We start from the raw sequence: 19,647 nt of genomic DNA on the forward strand, positions 1-19,647 counted from the left end.
CGGCTAAAAGATCATCATGGAGACACTTTTGCGAAGAGACTAACTCTCTTGAGGCAACCTCAAATCTGAAGCGGATTCTTGTTAAAGGACGTAGTCAGAAGCTGAGTTATTTACGTTTACAGAACGGGAAGTACACAGAAAGCGATGAAGAACCGCAAACTATATGGTTGAAGTGTACTTCCCACGCAGCATCCAAAATCTCATCTCGGGGCCGACAGGTGCATACAGTCCTCAATCAAGGGACTGGAAGCTGGCATGCAAGTAGTATCACTGGAGCGAGTAAATGGGCTCGTTACATAGATACAAGTTTGCAGGTCCGGATGGAATCATTCCTGCGTTAGTAATAGAAGGAATGGATGCCCTGGGTCTGCATATTCGGAATATATATCGTGCATGCCTAGCATACGCTTATATACCAATTAACTGGCGTGATGTGAAGGTAATATTTATTCCCAAACCAGGGAAACGCACCTACACTGCCGGAAAAAGCTTCCGACCGATCATTCTAACGTCCTCTCTACTAAAAGGATTAGAAAGACTAGTAGATCAGTTCATAAGGGATACACACATTCCTAAGTGGCCACTTTACCATAAGCAACACTCCTATCAGACAAACAAATCCACGGAGGCAGCACTCCATGAACTCACGGCAAGAATTGAGAAGTCGATGGCCGCCTTAGGCGGAATTTCAATTACGTCTCATTCGCGGCAATTTGTGGTGCATGGAATCGAACCGCTGCTAATCAGTTGGATCCTACACATGCAAGAAAGGAAAAAAATCCACATATTGGTCCAAGCAGGATGTAGTAGGGGCCGCCCACAGAGAGGGGTTCTCTCTCCTGCTGTGGCTCCTGGAGGACAAAAAGCAAGCATTTGCGGACGACCTAGGCGTAATAATTATCGGCAAGTTTGCATGAAATCCACAGTTGGTGCCTCCGCAATGGACTCACGGTGTACACTAGGAAAACTGGACTAGTTATGTTCACTAGGAACATCAGGTGAGGCAGCTATACGCTAGCTACCTTAGCAGGGGCGTAAATCCAGCTGGCACAAACAGTCAAGTACTTAGGAGTACATTTCGACTCCAAGTTACCATGGGAACACCATGTCCAGGAGCAATATCAGAAATCCTGCAGATTGTTCTGGTGCTGTAGGAATACAATAGGTAAGACCTGGGGACTTTCACCAAAACGGATTTTGATGTATGCATGCATCATCTGGTGGCGGAGACTGAACTTTGCTAACAACAGGAAGCTGTTTACACAGATTAAGACGCTTGGTTGCCTAAGTATTACTGAAGCAATGAGTACTACGCTTACTGCGGCACTTGAAGCTATCCTAAATTGCGAGGATTCGCGCAACCGAGTGGAGTAATTTGAACTTCTGCCGGCAGACGAAAATCCTTATGAAAGAACCTGAGGTCACTAGAGCGGCATTTTTGTTGTCTCTTAAGAGGTGAAACATGAAAACTCTAGTAGGGCTTTTAACGGGACACTTTTCCTTAAACTACCATATGGAAAAGATTGGGGTGGTGGCTTCGGCTATATGCAGTCAATGTGAGGAGGAGAAGGAGACGGCCCTGCACTTTTTATGCAGCTGCCCAGCCTCCTTAGATCTCAGACAAAGACACCTTGGCAAGGTTCTCTTCCATGAAGGATCTGCACACTCTCTGCCTCTGGAGAATGTTCTCAGATTCGCTAAAGTCTGCAAACGCCGTAGGCGGGAACCTATTGAATAAGCGATTTACGGGGATAGTACATTGGGGCTAACAATGGCCTGAGAGCTCGGAGCTGCGGCTCCCCCCAGTAAACTAAACTAACAAACAAATGCAATTTCAAGTATTAGCAACCTCCTATGGCTATGTTTTATCTTATCGACAGTTGGCAATATTTTTGCAAGCGTCATGGCGGCAGTTTCCGTCTTTTGATTACCATATTCTAAATGCGTCTTGAAGTTTAATAAGGCCACCATTACTGTACCTTGGCCGACTTTCACTTTAGTTATGTTCCTCCTTCAGCAAGATGTTTACCACCTTCAAGCACCACCACTAACTCCTGGTACTTGCTTTACGCAGGGAAGGTTATATGCACCAGACTAGACCTAGAATAACTCCACAAATATATCAAACCTAGAGTCTGGTTGATTTTTCTTTTTAGTACACCGACGAGCCCTGTGAGTTGGAACTTAAGAATACACTCAAAGCCTTCCCTGCTTGTCGTAAGAGGCGAATAAAAGAGATAGAAGCTTGTAGGCTAGCAACCTACAAATTTTGAAAATTTATTGCTAGCGAAACATCAACAAGGCTTCGGATAGAGACTGACCTCACGATAACAACCTCTGGCTATCGAAAACGGACTATGATTGGTTTCTTGAATCTACGCGCACTCCTCGAAAACTGTAGAGGATCTTCAGAATGTTCGTTTTCTCCAGCTTGAGCCGGAATCCCAATGATATAAACTGGACATTCTGGGCCCAAGCGTAGTAAGATGGTGGGACTCTGGAGAGTACTCCTCTCCTTCTTGCGGCAATGCACTTTTGAACTCTGGAAAGCTAAATGGTGTCGAGTTGCTTCTAACGGCTACCGCAAGGCACATTGTCTTGGCCTGGGAGCCGATTTTTGACAGATTACTAACTGCAAGTTTTTCGTCCAGATTAAGGAGCATCACAATTGTACAATGCTACGCACCAACAGAAGCTTCCGATGTAGTGGAGAAAGATGCTTTCAACGAGCAACAAAATGCGGTTCAAGGGAAGGTTTCTAAGGCTGACATTGTGATGGTGATGGACGATCTGAATGCCAAAGTGGGATTTGACAAAGCTTTGCTCGAGCATGTGTCCGGATGGCTCAAGTGGTTAGAGCGCTGGGCTGCCGTAGCAGAAGATCGCGGTTCAAATCTCACTGGTCACTGGTGATGAAGAACTGAAGAGGTGGAAAGAACACTTCACCATGGTTCTTAATCGTGTTACATCTGGTGAAGTTCTTCCTCTTGTGGATGAAATGGCTAGTGACCGTAACATGCGGATATGGACTGTTCCACCAAGCAGAAGAGAAATCATCTTAGTCATCAATGCACTCAAACGGAGTAAACCCGCTGGGCTTGACGGTCTTCCTGCCGAGTTATTTATCGCTACACCTGCAGCTATTGCAGATTTACTGCTTCCACTCGTAAGGAAATTTCAGAAATCCGAGATCTGTCCTAGTAGTAGAAGGGGATGATCACAACCAATGCGTACTCGCGGTATTTCTAGCAACAAATTTTTAGAAACGAAAACTCGACATCGTCTCCGTCACTAGAAATAATTTTTATTCCACATAAATCGATTTTTCGGGAACAACTTGTTCCCTTCTTCATTGAAAACATCAACACCCTACGGATCATTTTGGAATAGTGCGCGGAATTTAGATCTTCATTGTCCTTGTCTTCATCGATTTTGAGAAAGCTTTCGATAGCGTGAACAGGGAGTGTGCTCTACGTAGGAGGGACATCCTGGAGAAACTAATAGCTATTATCAGAGCGACACACGATGACGCAAAATGCCACGTGCTGCACCGAGGTAAAATCTCAGAAGATTTTCAGGTCCAAAGCGGAGTTCGCCATCCTGTCATCGATATTATTTTTTCATGCTATCGGTCGCGTTCTTCATGCTGCCTTGTCCGGAGGTCGTGGAGGAATTTAATGGACAATGATATCTTTCTTCAAACACCTCGACTACGCTGATGACTTCTGTTTGCTCTCTCACCGGGTCATACACCTTGGCCAAATGTCTTAAGATTTGGAAAGACAAGTAGAGGTAAGTAGAATTGGACTGGCAGTGGATAGTTCACACAGGAGGAGGAGGGAGAAGCGACAATTGCATTGCAGGCTACGGCATACAGTAGAATGCACTCTCCCACGATGGCCGGCGAGTGGGTCGCCCTAAGGGCACTGGAGCGCAGAACGCGAGCGTTTCGTAAAGTGGTGGGGGGAGTTGAAGGGCATTTTATGTAATCGTAAGCGATGGCACGTAAGTGTGGTTGACGCGCTATACCCCACCAAGGGGTGAAGGGCAATCTCATATATACCGACGAGGCCAGCACTCGGTGTCACCCATCTTGGTACGATTTTAAAGTACCTCAGTATTCCCATTACTACGGTTACTATGACCACCGTATCTGCTCTTCTGAAACAATAACGCATAAATATTCGTCATGAGATAATAGGGATATGTGATTCATAGAGATGCGTGATCTTTGAATCCCTTCATTATAACTCTATAAGATTTTCACCATGGATTTATATGTGCCTGCACACTGAGTTTTTTGTCTGAAAAATGCTGGTATGCACATTGTTTCAAATTACCTTTTCCTTGGACTAACCAACTCACCAACCATCCAGCTATAAACGAATACTTGAGTCAAATCAAGGCAATGCTAACCACATCATCTCCTATCGTGTTACCAAATATTTAGTGACACCACTCATTCTTGATTACTTACTTGTTTTATCTCTGAAATCACGCTTTGGCCCGAAAGACCCTCTCGCAGAAAATCCTTCTGGTTCCCTACTATCTTATATGCTCAGAAAATCATACTCAACATGAAGATGAATTTCAAGAACTACTTGGAGTATACCAATGAGAAAACATGGCAAGGTTCAGCTGAATTTCACAAGAGTGATATCTTTTTGACCCTGGATGCAGTGGTAGTCCACATACGGTTTAAGTAGTCTGTGGTTGATGATAGTTCTGTTAAGATCGTTCAACGATAGATCAATATATGGAAGTCAAAAACAATGCACTAAGTGACACCTGTGGATGTGCAATGATCTGCGAAGTTAGGGATAATCACAACGATCATTGGGATTAATCATGGTCAACAGAGAAGTGGCGAAGTTGATCATGCAGGTCGGCCAACACCTAAGTGCAACTTCATTCAAGTGTCCCGTTTACACGCTATTGCACATCGCTGTACTCGCCACGCCACGGGTAGGGGTTCTTTTGAAAACTTCAGTACCTCTCACGTCGTTTACAAAGTTTACATGTGCCGTTAATTCGTTGGGATCCCAATAGAACCTATAACTCTAAATGGGGAAATCGCACGCTAAGTTGAGTGGGGAAAGACAAAAGACTGTCGCCTTGTCCGTTGAACCAGAAAACTAGTACTCCGAGTTAAGTAACTTGAGAGGGAAGATTCGCGGCGGATTGCGTTCTCTATCGTTGTTTCCACTGCCTCAGATATCAATGAGGCGCCCTTCCCCAAAAGGAGTGGGGAAGAAAGATTCTTAAGATAAAAAATGTTGGTTAATAGAATTCATTGCCAACCCCTTACTAAACAAAATAATTCACTAACCGAAGAAAAAAAGAAAACAAGAAAACGACTCTTCAGAAGCAAAAAAGAAAAGAAGGAAGGAACAAAGGAAATAAAAAACCAACAACTAATTATCTAGTACACTGACCGATCCCTTATGACAAAGGTAACAGGCGCCGGAGTCATTGGTCCAAAGAAAATCTACTTTGAAACAATGAGTAAGCATACCAGGATAGTTCACAAGGAAATAGACGCCATAGATAGACGTGCCTCCTTCAATCTCGAAAGGAACTATAAGGGCCAGAGCATTGCTTTTCTCACCGACAACCAAGCAACTATTAAGGCGCTTATGTCCTACCAGATGAATTCCAAACTGATATGGGAATGCCTTAATAGGCGCTCAATTCGCTCAATAAGGTGTGGACAGTCTGAGTTCCAGGCCACATTGGGTCAGACGACCTTAGGATCATAGTGTTAGTTACATCTATTGACGCGAAATTTGTTGAAAGGTTGGAACTCTGAGCCTCCACATTTGCGGTAAATTACATTGTTTCATGTTGAAGTTCAGAGGAGGGCCCGCAATACGTAAAAGAGGGATTCACATTTTTTTTACCAAATATAATCATGTGGGATATCAAATGAAAAATCTCGATTAGCAGGTATTAGTTAGCACATTGGTTCCGAATGGGGGTCCCAAAAAGGCCAATTACTTCAAGGACTACCGACTCGGAAAACCTGAAAAAAAAAATCATGGTGGTCCATGCAAATGGTATCTTGGCCTCAAAATACCTTCCATACGGAAATCTGGTCAAACAAATTTATAAAAATATATTATTTTATTTTAAAAATCTAATGCGAACTACCCTGGAGTTCATCCTAGACCTGTAAAATTTTGCGGTAATATAGGTTTTAACATTATACTGAAAAGTTTGGCGGGAATCCTTCTAGTGTTAACAAAGTTATAGTAGGTCAAAGTTGCCACTTTCACGTCAAATTGCCACTCTCTATCATCAATCAATCATTTTAGTCAGCAGCACTTTCTTTTATAAATTTTACAGCTTTTTTTGTGTGTATTCTTCAATATAAAAACTAATTAAAGAGATAATAACAATAATTCAACTGTGTAATTAACAAAAATATTGTATTTACTCAAAACCACTTACCAAAATTATATCTGGATATTTTTTATGATTTGTCTTATCAAAAACAAATAAGTCCCTCCTAATTTGTAGATTTTATGGTAGAGTATCTATCTTCAACTGCATAAAATACACAAACGTTAAGATAGTTGATTCTGCTAAAATTTCTCAATATAACCAGATTTTAGAGTTGAAATTCGGGGTCAATTTAATGAAGGGGATATGCAACGTATTTGGCTTTACAAAAGTCATAAAAACTGTTTTAAAGTTAATGCAGAAATGATGATTCTAGAAACACTTTTTTATATAGAATTTAAAGTCAGTTCCAGGAAACTTATCATATTCATTCAAAATGAGCCAAATTAGCATTTCTAAACTAAGACGAGCCTGAATAAAGAAATATCTGATAAAAAGATACTTGAAATGCTACTATAAACTTGATTGATATATGAAGGAATCAAATAGCAACCTAAAATGCAGTTGACGGACAATGGTTGGAGGACAAAACGATGAAGAAGGAGGAAATCCCTTTGTAGTTTGATATTAGTTTACGCTTTAGCTTTTCAGCGTCCATAAACTCGTGATTTGGTTATCACATCATCCATCTACGATCTATTGAAATGATATAACAACCTCCATCTCTACCTAAAGCCAACAGAACTGAAAAAACTGCCAATAATTTTTTTTGAATTTTTATGGCCAATATTCGATGTTTCTTTCTAATAAAATGAAATGACAAAGCAAATTTGGCTCCAGTGGCGATCACTGGGTTGCCTCAAGAAAAAACCCACTTTATTGTAAACAAAGGTGAGTTCATTAATTTCGGATCATTAACTTGAAGAACCGTTAAATCGTAATTACACCCAGGAAAAAAGTGTGATAGTTGGTTAGGCATGAGTGTAATAGTTATTTTATCTTTCTCTGAAATAGTAAAGCCGGAATTCACTTTTTGTGGGGCTTCTGGTCGTTGCTATCTTGTGCCTTTAGCTAATTGTAGTTTGGAAAGAACAAAACATTGTTTATTGGATAGTGGCGAAAAAAATCTAATTTGAGAAAGTTGTTTTGATAGCCAACGAAATAGAAATAGAACGAAATAAATTTTTTACCATTTTTAGGAATTAACAATGGATGATTTCGCCGTTCATTATCTTTTATAGTCCGCCAACACGCAGAACCATAGAGAGCACTAGGACGGACAACATTGCGGTAAATTTTAGATTTGAGACATTCGTTGATAAGTCGATCATAAAGAACACCAGTTGTTTGCATGCAACTTCATCCAGATTGCGCTAATAGGTGAAGCAGCATTGAGCCGAGTTCTGGGCAGGTCACTCATCATCCGGTATAGGCCTGCCTTAATAAGGAATTCCAGACATCCCGGTTTTGCGACGAGGTCCACCAATTCGATATCCCTAAAACCTGTCTGGCGTCCTGACCTACGCCATCGCTCCATCTTCGGCAGGGTCTCCCTCGTCTTCTTTTTCTACCGTGGATATTGCCCATATACACTTTTCGGGCTGGATCATCCTCATCCATGGGGATTAAGTGGGCCGGATTTTATCCACAATTTAAGGCCATAGTATCACCCATAGATTTCGTCGTTTTGTAGGCTACGGAATCGTCCATCCTTATGAGAGGGCCAAAAATTCTTCGGAGGATTCTTCTCTCGAACGCGGCCAAGAATTCGCAATTTTTCTTGCTAAGAACCCAAGTTTCCGAGGAATACATGAGGACTGGCATGATCATTGTCTTTTACAGTAAGAGTTTTGACCCTACGGTGAGACGTCTCGACCGGAACAGTTTTTGTAAGCTGAAATAGGCTCTGTTGGCTGACAACAACCGTGCACGGATTTCATCATCGTAGCTGTTATCGCTTGTGATTCTCGACCCTAGATAGGAGAAATTATCAACGGTCTCAAAGTTGTAGTCTCATATCTTTATTCTTCCCGTTTGACCAGTGTGGTTAGATTTTGTTGGTTGGTTGGTGGGTTTTTGGTGCTAACGCTGCCATCATATACTTTGTCTTGCCTTCATTGATGTGCAGCCCAAGATCTTGCGCCAATCACCGCCTGCTCGATCTGGATGAAGGCAGTTTGTATGTCTCGGGTCGATTTCGTCAGCATAGGCCAGTAGTTGGGTGGACTTCAGCATCACAGATCGCTTTCTCGAGGGCCAGGTTAAAGACGATGCATGATAGGGTATCCCCTTGTCGTAGACCGTTGTTGATGTCGAATGGTCCTGAGAGTGATCCTGGTGTTTTTATCTGGCCTCGCACATTGGTCAGGGTCAGCCTAGCCAGTCTTATCAATTTCGTCTGGATACCCAGTTCTCTCATGGCCGTGTACACTTTTACTTCGGCTATGCTATCATAGGCGGCCTTAAAGTCGATGAATAGATGATGCAACTGATGTCCATATTCCAACAGTTTTTCCATCGCTTGCCGCAGAGAGAAAGTCTGATCTGTTGCTGATTAGTGTGGACCAATGATATCCTGGGCGTATGGGGCTATTCGGTTTAGCAAGATAGCGGAGAATACCTTATAGATGGTACTCATCAACGTGATACCTCTATAATTGCTGCACTGTGTGATATCTTCCTTTTTATCTGCATAGAGATCAAGGGCGGATCGAGCTCGAAAAAGAGTTTTCGCAGAATGCCGGGTGGTATGCTTGGCTGGACAGTGAAAGCTTTCGAGGGGGACACGTTTTCCGCAGTGCTCAAATCCGACATATCCCTGAATGGTACGGCTGGAGAGAAAGCCACCCAAATCACTCGATGGGTGACGGAAGCATGCGATGCTACTATGCCCAGAAGACGATTGCTCCCCAGTAGGCAACCCAACTACTGGTGGAACAACGAAATCGCAAGTTTGCGAGCCGCATGTTTTCGGGCAAGGAGGCTTTGCCAGAGGCTCAGGGGAAAACCCGGTGGCTACGGTCGAGAGGAGGCACACAAGCAATTGCATGGCCACCTAAAGGAAGCCATTCGGAGGAGCAAAAAGAACTGCTTCAAACAGCTGTGCGACCATGCTGACATAAACCCTTGGGGCGAGGCTTACAGAGTGGTTATGAAAAGGCTGCGGAAATCACCCCAGGTGACCTGTCCGCGCCTCCTGAAACAGATTGTTACCACTCTGTTCCCTCACCACGAAAATAGGGGAAGGCAAATTTTGGTCCAGCTAAATGACGGCATAATACCGCCTGTAACTGTGGAGGAGCTGCGGGAAATATGTGGTAGGTTCGGTGACAACAAGGCCCCAGGTTTGGATGGCATCCCCAACCGAGCTTTGAAACTGGCAGTGAAGACTAGGCCCGACCTTTTCGCCAACACCTTTGAGGCGTGCCTAAAAGAAAGAATATTCCCTGCCCAGTGGAAAAAGCAAAAGTTGGTGTTGCTTCCGGAGCCTGGCAAGCCACCTGGAAACCCAGCGTCTTATCGTCCTATCTGCCTGTTGGATACAATGGGGAAGATGATGGAGAGAGTCGTCTACAACAGACTCCTGCCCATCGTCGAAGCCAACAATGGTTTGTCGGAACGCCAGTTTGGTTTCCGACGCGCCCACTCTACGGTGGACGCAATTCGCATGGTGGTAAACCTGGCAAAAGGTGCAGTGATTTTTGGCGGCTGCTGTGCCATGGTGGCGTTGGATGTCAAAAACGCATTCAACTCGGCCAACTGGAATAGAATTAAACGGGCGTTGGCTGACATAGGTGTCCCCGGATACTTAGCGAATTTGGTGGAAAACTACCTGTCAGAGAGAACTCTCTGGTACGGGACGGATGAGGGCCCCAAAGAGTACATTGTCACAGCCGGGGTACCACAGGGATCGGTACTAGGTCCCCTCTTGTGGAATATCATGTATAATGGGGTGCTTGCTCTTCCCGTCCCAGAAGGGACTACAATTGCCGGCTTTGCTGATGACCTAGCTATGGTTGTTGCAGCAAAACACCCAGAAGATGTGGAGGTTTACGCAACAGAAACAGTGAGAGCGGTAAAGTCCTGGCTAGAAAAGGCCGGGCTGACTTTGGCAGACGCGAAAACGGAAGCGGTCTTAATAACGAAACGCAGGAAAAATAACACTGTAAAAGTGGAGGTCGGTGGACATACGGTCGTATCAAAGCCTTCTATCAAATACCTGGGGGTGATAATTGACACCAAATTGAGTTTTAGGGAACACCTAGAGTATGCATGCCAAGAGGCAGCCAGTGCCACCACGACACTTGCAAAAATGTTGTCAAATATTGATGGGCCGAAACATTGCCGGAGGTTGGTGCTAGCCGGAGTGGTGCGCTCCATCCTGCTCTACTCGTCGCCTGTGTGGGCAGAGGCGCTTGCAAACTCACGGAGACGGAAGCAGGTGAACTCGGTTTAGCGGCGGATGGCTTTGAGGGTTTGCAGTGCTTTTAGAACCACATCAGATGAGGCAGTATTGGTGGTGGCAGGCATAATCCCGGTTGACATTCTAGCCAAAGAAATGAGTGTCCTGTACAATGCAACACATATGGAGGGGCATGCACAGCGTAGAAATGCGGCAAGGTCAGAGTCGCTTGATCTCTGGGAACGCAGATGGGACGAGTCTGGACGCACAGGCTCATTTCCAACATTAGGGTGTGGCTTGAGCGAAAACATAGGGAGACCAACTACCACATTACCCAGTTCCTCACAGGGCACGGTGGTTGCTACAGGCAGTATCTGCACCGGTTTGGGTTGGATGATTCTCCGAACTGTCCCAGATGCGATGGCATACCGGAGGATCCAGAGCATGTGATGTTTCACTGCCCACAATTTGCGATGGAGAGAAGGAGCTTAAACCAGGTGCTGGGCAGAAGCGGGACCCCGGAGAGCTTGGTTACTGAGATGCTGAAGTCCGAGGAGAAGTGGCTTGCGGTTGGCTCCGCAATCATCCAAATGCAGGAGGAGTTGCTGAAGAAACAAAGAAGGAGGAAAGCTGCAAATAGGAGAAGGATGAGAGAGTAGAGAATAGAGCAAACCTACCCCGCGAAGTAATACCTCAATGGTGGTCCCGCGGGGCTGGGGCTGGAGAGACGGGGGGTGGTTTTTAGTGGGTGTGAATCCCACACGCGTCCGCTGTAGTTCCGCCGTTCGGGCGGCGGAGCTGCGGCGGACGTGTACGCACAAAAAAAAAAAATCTTCCTTTCTATGTATGAGACAGATAATGCCTCTTTGCCAATCGTCAGGCATTGATTCGCTGTCCCAAACCTTGAGCACAAGTTGATGAACCGCTTGGTGTAATTGGTCTCCTCCATATTTAACCAATTCGCCTGTAATTCCATCGGCTCCTGGCGACTTATGATTTTTTAACCGATGAATTGCACGGACTGTTTTTTCTATACTTGGTGACAAATACTGCCATTTGTCCGTCGTCTTCAGTTGGCGGGACCTCCAACTCGCCGATGTTCTGGGTGTTCAGTAGTTCATCAAAGTACTCAACCAATCGCTCCAATATGCCCATTCTGTCGGAAGTCAGATTTCCCTCTTTGTCTCGGCAGGATGAGTATCGAGGTGCGTAAGACTTCATCCTGCTGAATTGTTGGTAAAACTTCCGCGCCTGGTGCGATTGCTCCCTACACTTTTCGAGTTCACAGACCTGTTGGTTCTGCCAGGCCTCCTTTTTACATCTGTGACGTCGCTTCTCCGCTCGCCAGAGTTCGTGATAAGTCTCCGCCCGTGCCCCCGTTCTTTGAGAATGCAGCATTCTTCCGTTCCGTAGCTAGCTTACATTTATCGTCAAATCAGCCGTCCAGATTCTTTTTGCGGCTGGGGCCAAGTATGTTTGTGGCCGTATCCATGACAACGTTCTTCAGATGATTGTGAGGATCATTTATTGATGCTTCTTCTCCAGGATCTCTGTTGACTGCGGTTATTGCGGCATCCATTTTCCTCTTATAGGTGTTGCGGAGGGCTGTGTTGTGGATGGCTTCAGTGTTAATTCTCACCTGATTGTCAGAGAGGATTCTGGGTGGTGTATTATTCGAGCTCGGAGCACCATGCCAATGAGATAGTGATCCGAGTCTATATTGGCCCCCCTATATGTCCTGACATTCATCAAGGCTGAGAGGTGGCGGCGTTCGATCAACACGTGGTCAATTTGGTTGAAAGTGCTCCCGTCTGGAGAAGCCCACATATGTTTGTGGACCGCTTTCTGCGCAAACCAGGTACTTCCAACAACCATTTCGTGTGACACTGCTAATTGAATGATCCGCAGTCCGTTATCATTTATATTTTCGTGTAAGCTATGGGAGCCAACGTGTGGCCTGAATACGGGCTCCTTCCCTACTTGGTTGTTAAAATCCCCAAATGTGATTTTGATAGCATATCTGAGACAAGCTTTGAGGGTTCGTTCTACTGCCTCGTAGAAGGTATCCTTCTCCGACTCTGCAATCTCCTCTGTAGGGGCGTGAACGTTAATGAGACTTATATTTCTAAATTTGCCTCGCAAGCGCAAAGCGGATAGCCGTTCGCTTATGTTTTCAAAGTCGATAACAGCAGGTTTCATTTTTTGGCTGACTAAGAAACCTACTCCGAGCACATGGTTTACTGGATGGCCACTATAATATATGGTGTGGCGACTCTTCTCCAGGAAACCAGTCCCTGTCCAAAGTATCTCCTATAACGCTATTACATCAGCTCTATATTGGAACCGGGAATCGGCTAGCTCTCAGCAGCTTCATCTCTGTACAGGGAGCGAACATTCCATGAGAAAATACGCAAATCGTTATTCTTTTGTTGTTGCCGAGTTCGTCGTTGTGGAATCCGCCCAGTCCGAGGTTCCTGTTGTGGCTTCGTAACAATTTGTTTTCCGTGTAGGGTTGTCAGCCCTACCCAACCCCCAACCGGGAGGACCAGTTGGTACAATTTGTCCCGTTTTTAGGCGCGGGAGACTCGCCTTCATCCTTCTCCGTTTGCAGCTTTTCGTTACGAAAGAGCTCCCAGCGGTCACCACGTGGAGGTGGAGTAGAGCTGTCGGTGTTGGTTCAGCAGGCGTTTCCCAGGTTTTACGCTCCATCTTGGGTACCAATCCACGTTTCGCTCTGGGACCTATACTACCATTTGACCCTTTGGGCAGATCCCTGCCGCTGTAAAAGGCGCTGGACGTTGGATGTCCCGTGTGACAGCGTTGTGTGACATAACAAGAACAAAGAGGAGTGGTGAGAAATGTAATGTAGAGTGGGCGATGCTTTTCACGATGTTTCTTCATGAGTAACCTCGCAGGGTGTATTACATTTGTAGTTCTGATGTTCTTGGCAAATCCAGCCGCTAATTTGAATGTTCTGCTGGACTACCTTCCTTTTTCCATATTGGAACTGTGATACTTTCTTGCCAGTGAGATGATGTTCTACCTTCCACAATAACCCGATTGAGGAATTCACTGAGCCACAGTGTCGGGTCCCAGGTCTTCGTTTTCCAGACCTCAGATGCGATGTCGTCAGGTTCTGTCGCTTTCCCCTGTTTCATTTGTTTTATTGCTTCCTCCACTTCAGTTGCGTTGGCATGGAGTCTGTGTCTACTGTACGGTGCCTGGAGTGCCGGAGCCGTTAGGCCGTATCCCCTCCTTTCTGGGATGGCTTGTTTTCTGGCTTTATTAGATGGTAGATTTCTTGCAAAAATGCGTCCTTACAAGTTCCTCATCAGGGGATGCGACTCTAACTTGTCGATTTATTGAACACCACAACCACCTCGGGTCCAATGCCAATGTTGAGCTTAGCACAATGTTGTGAATAGGCTGCACTCAACCCCGAGATTCTCAGAGACGCATCTCCGAGCTCTAGATGGGATCATTGCCTTTGACAATGCTCGTTTCATACAGTATTTCCCTTTGGCCCTATTTTTCTTCTGCAAAGCATTTGTCGTTCAGAATTCAATCCTGAACCATTTTCCCAGTGTTGCGCCACCGTGCTGGCCTGTTCTGTAGTCTACAGGCACGAAAACCCCCCTAGGTTCATTAGCCGAATATTTTCATTATTGTGTGTATTTTCCCTATATTCAAATGAAGGTTAAGCTATTTCCTTGCATTCAGGTTACCCCCAAATCGTCTTAATTGTTTAGCTTAGGCCAGAGGCATTCCTGGAGATAAAGATTTTAGCCGTTATGGTCACTACAGTGAAGTGCTCTAACACACTTCAAGGCCCTGATCCAATTAAGGCAGGCCTAGACCGGATACCGGTTGTTGCGCCGTTGATGATGATGAATTTCCTAGGTTTAAAGCCGAATATTAAAATCACATGGGATAAAGATATTAGCCCCAGCCTTTTCTTAAAAGTTAATCTATGGGCGACGTTTAACAATATGCCCGGGCTGCCAATTACATTAATAATACATTATGAGCTACAGGTGCTACTTGTACAGAAGTACACCATTCTGCGTACGTGCTCGATATTGGGGGGAGTTCTCGACGGATTCTCCCATTGACCTACCACCAGCGCCCCTTTAGTTTTTAAGGTTCGTCCGAGCCTACATGCTTGGCACTTAGTGCTAGTATTAGGTAGAAACCGGTATCTGTCGAGATTGTGATAAGATAAGATAATATTAGTAGCCGATCCCAAGCCCGGTTGCGAAAGGAGAAGGAATGGATAGCTTCAGTCTGAATGGCTATACACCACCGCAGAGTCTCAGGGAGTAGGTGAGGAAAGTGCAGGAACTTTGCAGTCTTGTAGATTACTCACTGAGGAAGCTGGGATAGCAAATCAAATCTATCTATGAGAAGAAGAAGGAATTTAAGGGCCGGTACGGATAACCGGCGGAGACGTCTGACTTAGTGACTGAGTCGGGCTCCCGTAATAGACAGCACGGCATCGAAAACGCTAGTCGTGGGGCGGTTCGACGTCTAGGCGACCAGGAGCATTGCTCCGCCTGCTTCAGCTGTTTCGCCACAATCTGTAACGATCACTTCAGCAAGATCGCGTAGGCAGCGGATGAAGTGGACTGAAGAAATGAACCTCATCATCACCTCCATCGTCCACTCCTACTACGAAATAACGGCGGGGGCGAGTACAAGAAGGGTTGCCAAGGACTTCAACTCCGTGTGGATAAGTCATCTTGAAAGATGCAATCACCCGGTCGGTGTTGTTGTCTTTTCTCAGTTTAACGCAGGGCAGAGGAGAAAGTAAACCAACTTTGCTCTTTATATACTCCAGGACATCGTCCGTAGAAGTTGCGAACGCTAGCCTGGAGATAAAGAGCTGTTTAGGTGGAGCGCCCCCTTTAGCCTGGGGCCATTGGTATGGGTGGATAAAGTACCAGGATATATGGCAGCGGCGGGAGGTGGAGCTTCGTTGGCAACAGGAACGCTGTCAAAAAGTGGGGCTCATCGAAGGCAATTTTGATGATCTCTTCATTCCTAAATTGTTTTTCCGCCAAAAACTGATCAAAATGCTTAAAAAAGTGGTAGTCGGTTGGCGAAAGGTCCGGTGAATTTGGTGGATGATGCAGAGTCTCATACTGCAATTCGTTCAATTTTTGAACCGTTGTTCTTGAAACATGAGGTCGTGCATTGTCGTGAAGGAGTATAACACCATCTCTGGTGACTAATCTCAGCCGTTGAATACTCAATTTTTGGTGCATTTCCTCGAGTTGGGCACAGTATTTCTAGTATCTAGCCATTGTGCTGATTGGCAACGATTGTCGTATAATATTCGCTTTTCATTTCATGTCACTATTCTGTGCCAAAAGGGATCGCTTCTGTTGCGGGGGAATGAAGAACTGCAAACTTCCATTCGAAGCGCCATGTTTTGCTCCGTAAGGGCATGCGGTACCCATTTGTCGAGGTTTTTCACCTTTCCAAGTTGTCGTAATTGCCGGGAAACTGTCGAATAGTGTACGCCCAGTTTCTCTACAATGTCTCTCACAGACTGACGTGTGTCAGATTCGAATAGCAAACGCAGCTCGTCGTTGTCAATCGATGGTCCTGGATGACCACGTGGTTCACTTTGAAAGTTTACGTCGCCTGACCGTAATTTTTCGAACCACCGCCGTGAGGTTCGTTCGTTTACGGTATTAGCTCTAAATGCGCTGTTAATGTTCCTGGTCGCCTCCGCTGCTTCATGATCGAGTTTGAACTTATACAGAAAAAGTATACGTTCTTGGCTCTTTTCCATACTTTAATCCGTTTTTATTCACTGTTATCACAACGACGGTCAAAATTAAGATGATTAAATGTAGGAGTATTTAAACTTCATTATCCGACACCAAAAACGCCAGCTGGTGGTGGTTTGATGCAACAAAATCGCAACTAACTTTACTTGATTGCCAAATCGGCCATTTCATGTGCAACAACCTAATAAAACGCAAATTCACCCGGACCCTCTTTTGCAAAAAGAACCTTACACGGGTTGATTATCCGTCACGACTCCGCACCCTCAATCTCCGCTCCCTACAGCAACGCCGTATCTTCCTTGACATGTGTACTCTTTTCAAACTCTTCAATTGTCCGATGGACTGCTCCGCAAACTCGGATATTACTTTCCGTTTCGCCCCGTCTCATAACACACGTAGTGCGGACATTTTTGATGTTCCCTTCGCGGAGCTCGAGATTTACTTCTACTCTCCGATCCCGAGGCTATGCCAGTCCTACAACGCCCTACAGCTTGGGTATTGGGAGAATAAGTAAGTTTGAGAAAAGTCAATGATAATACTCAAACGTTCACAATGCCTACCTACCAATGGAGATCACGAAAATATTAGGCAGCCAAAAAGTTCAAATCGGATGGGTTGTCTGCAGTCTGAGCTAGCAGATCCCATTGAAAAAATGATTTAAATGCTTCAAGGTCGGGCACTTCGGTGAGGGAGGTTAGGCGTAGGGGGAGGGTGGAAAGTGAAATGCATTTACACACAAAGTACCGGACTATTATCCCAGACAAACTACCGGCTAAAACAATCCCCTGGAGTGTCTAGGGCTCTGGCTCGGAACCGTTTGACACATTACCGCAGGCCAGCCTTATTTAGTATAGGAGCAAAACCCCGTAGATTCAGGGAGCTTCAGCTTCCCTGGCCAGTGAGTATACGTGCCACTCGGCTCCACGTGTCCTCGCTTAGCAGCATGGCCTCAATTATGGTGTTCGGGGACGGAAGCAACCCTTCTATCGAAAGGTGACGACGCTCCGATCTTCTGCAGAAGAAAAGGAGGTGGCAGGCATCATCCATCACATCCTTACATCCGTGCTTTCGATTGAACTACGGCCGCACGTCTTCCACTTTTCAATTGTCTTTCCCAAGATTGCTCCAATGCGCAGAGAGTACGGGCTCTCTTTACACAAGCGACAGCTTCCTTATTTCCCTCGCTTTTTCTGAGGATATACCTGGCTTCGCTCGGCAGCATGGAGAGCGATCGAAATAACTCCCCTCCCCCCTCGTCTTTGTACTTGCGCTAAAGCGCTTGCGGCACATTTTCTCACTGAAGAAGTCAGTCATACTTCGGAACTGTAAAGGAGGACCTACTGAACCGCGCTCATCAGTAAGCAACGCCTGCTGGATAAAGAACCTTCGACATTGGACATCAGCTGGCAAATCGCAAAAATTATAGCCGCAACCTTGTCTGTCGTGTGGTGAATCTGCTTGAAGAAATTCATCTTCGTATCTATCACGATGCCGAGACATTTTACCGCCGGCTTCGACAAGACCATGGTTTCATCAACCTCAATAGGAAGGACTGTGGAAACCTTCTCCTTGGTCATCCCGTAATATCATCCGCATACTCAACCAGATGCAATTCATCAGGCATCGCGAGTCGTAGAAGACTATGCGCTCCAAAGGTCCGGACCAAGAATAGATCCCTGAGCCGCCCCCGATTTTACCTTCATTCTACACTGTCTTTCCTGAGTCTCACACGGTTCTTTAAATAGCCAGTCAACATGGGCAATTCACTGCTCTCTCTGAGAACAATATGTAATAAGGAATTTGTTTTCTGTGTATTGTCCTCTAAATTAAATTAAATAAATAAATAAATCCTTGAATTAGCTGAAAGACATGGAGATATTATAGCCACCAGAGTTCTCAAGAACGAGGGAAATTCGACTTGTTAGATCGTTGAAGTACCCATAAAGTATGGGTTCCATGATAACAGTTCTCACTGAACCGCAAATATGTGTATATCTCCTCATTTATTAAAAATTAAATCAACAGCAAAGTTAACTAACCGCATTAATTATTTATTATCAGATGCTGACTATACTTATCTTGTCGCATGCTTATTTCGGTAATTTATGACTTTCTAATAAAGTACTCCTTCCAACCATAACTACATAGGTGCCCTCCACGGGCACATGAGGGAAATCCAATCAAGATAATACTCGACTCTGGTGTTTTCTTGAAGATAGTTTCGGGTTCCCAAGGGACCCTAATTATGGAAACTCATAATCGAGGATCGAAAATGAAGTAATAAATAACATCCCTATTGGGTTTCCCATAAAATCCGGTTAATTCGGGCAAGTCACGATCATATGAAATTTGTTTTCTGTTCTTGGGGACATGATTTCACCATTATCTGAATTCGATCAAAAGATGAACTTGTTCTTCACTTTGGAATGGAGGAGAAACAAAGATTTATCGCGTCATTTCATCTGTGCTACACGTTCGCTTACATGCGTTTTATTAATTGTACGTGCATATGTAACGCATAAAATGCAGTTTATTTCGATGTTGATCGTGGACACAACTAATTTCAGATAAATCTAGTTTTATCTGGGACTTAAAATTATACAAAAGGCATCCATTTCGATCGCTCCCATAAGCCTCAATTCATGCTGGAATGCTAACATAGTCCCCCTTGCACTTACGTTCAGAGCCATCTGAAATGCAGTCCTAAAGCTTTACTACCTCCACAGACATTGATTTCTCTGAAAGTCGGAAAATTTAAATTATAGACTTCGAATGGATAAATGTAATTGAAAGCGCTAAATTGAAATTTAATTGCATCATTTCAATATTTCAGCCATTGATCAAGCGAGCGGTATTCGATGTTATGTTTGCGGCGACCCCAGCGATTTGCCAGGTATGCGCCCAGAACAGAGTGACACCAGCCTATTGTCCTGTGAGGAATTCGATAGATCGCAAGGAGATTCTCTGAAAAAATTTATCGTAGATTGCCCGAACCACTATAAGGGATGCATCACTCAAAAACAAGGTAAGTTGCATGAACTATTTAAGATTTATGGGGCATATCTGGAGTAGGTATCAGTGGCCGCTCTGGGGGGCCCAATTAGCGCT

General features: G+C 44.9%; 1 protein-coding gene across 1 annotated transcript in view; it reads left to right on the forward strand.

The window, feature by feature from the left end:
• LOC119660315 overlaps window positions 1-19,647 on the forward strand; it is a 94,537-nt gene that overhangs the window by 64,069 nt on the left and 10,821 nt on the right. Inside the window, exon 2 of the mRNA XM_038068790.1 lies at window positions 19,373-19,564. Within this exon, the coding sequence (XP_037924718.1) occupies window positions 19,373-19,564 (192 nt within the window). The remainder of the gene's footprint in view (window positions 1-19,372; window positions 19,565-19,647) is intronic.

Source organism: Hermetia illucens, chromosome 6, assembly GCF_905115235.1.
Source record: "Hermetia illucens chromosome 6, iHerIll2.2.curated.20191125, whole genome shotgun sequence".
Classification (NCBI taxonomy): domain Eukaryota; kingdom Metazoa; phylum Arthropoda; class Insecta; order Diptera; family Stratiomyidae; genus Hermetia; species Hermetia illucens.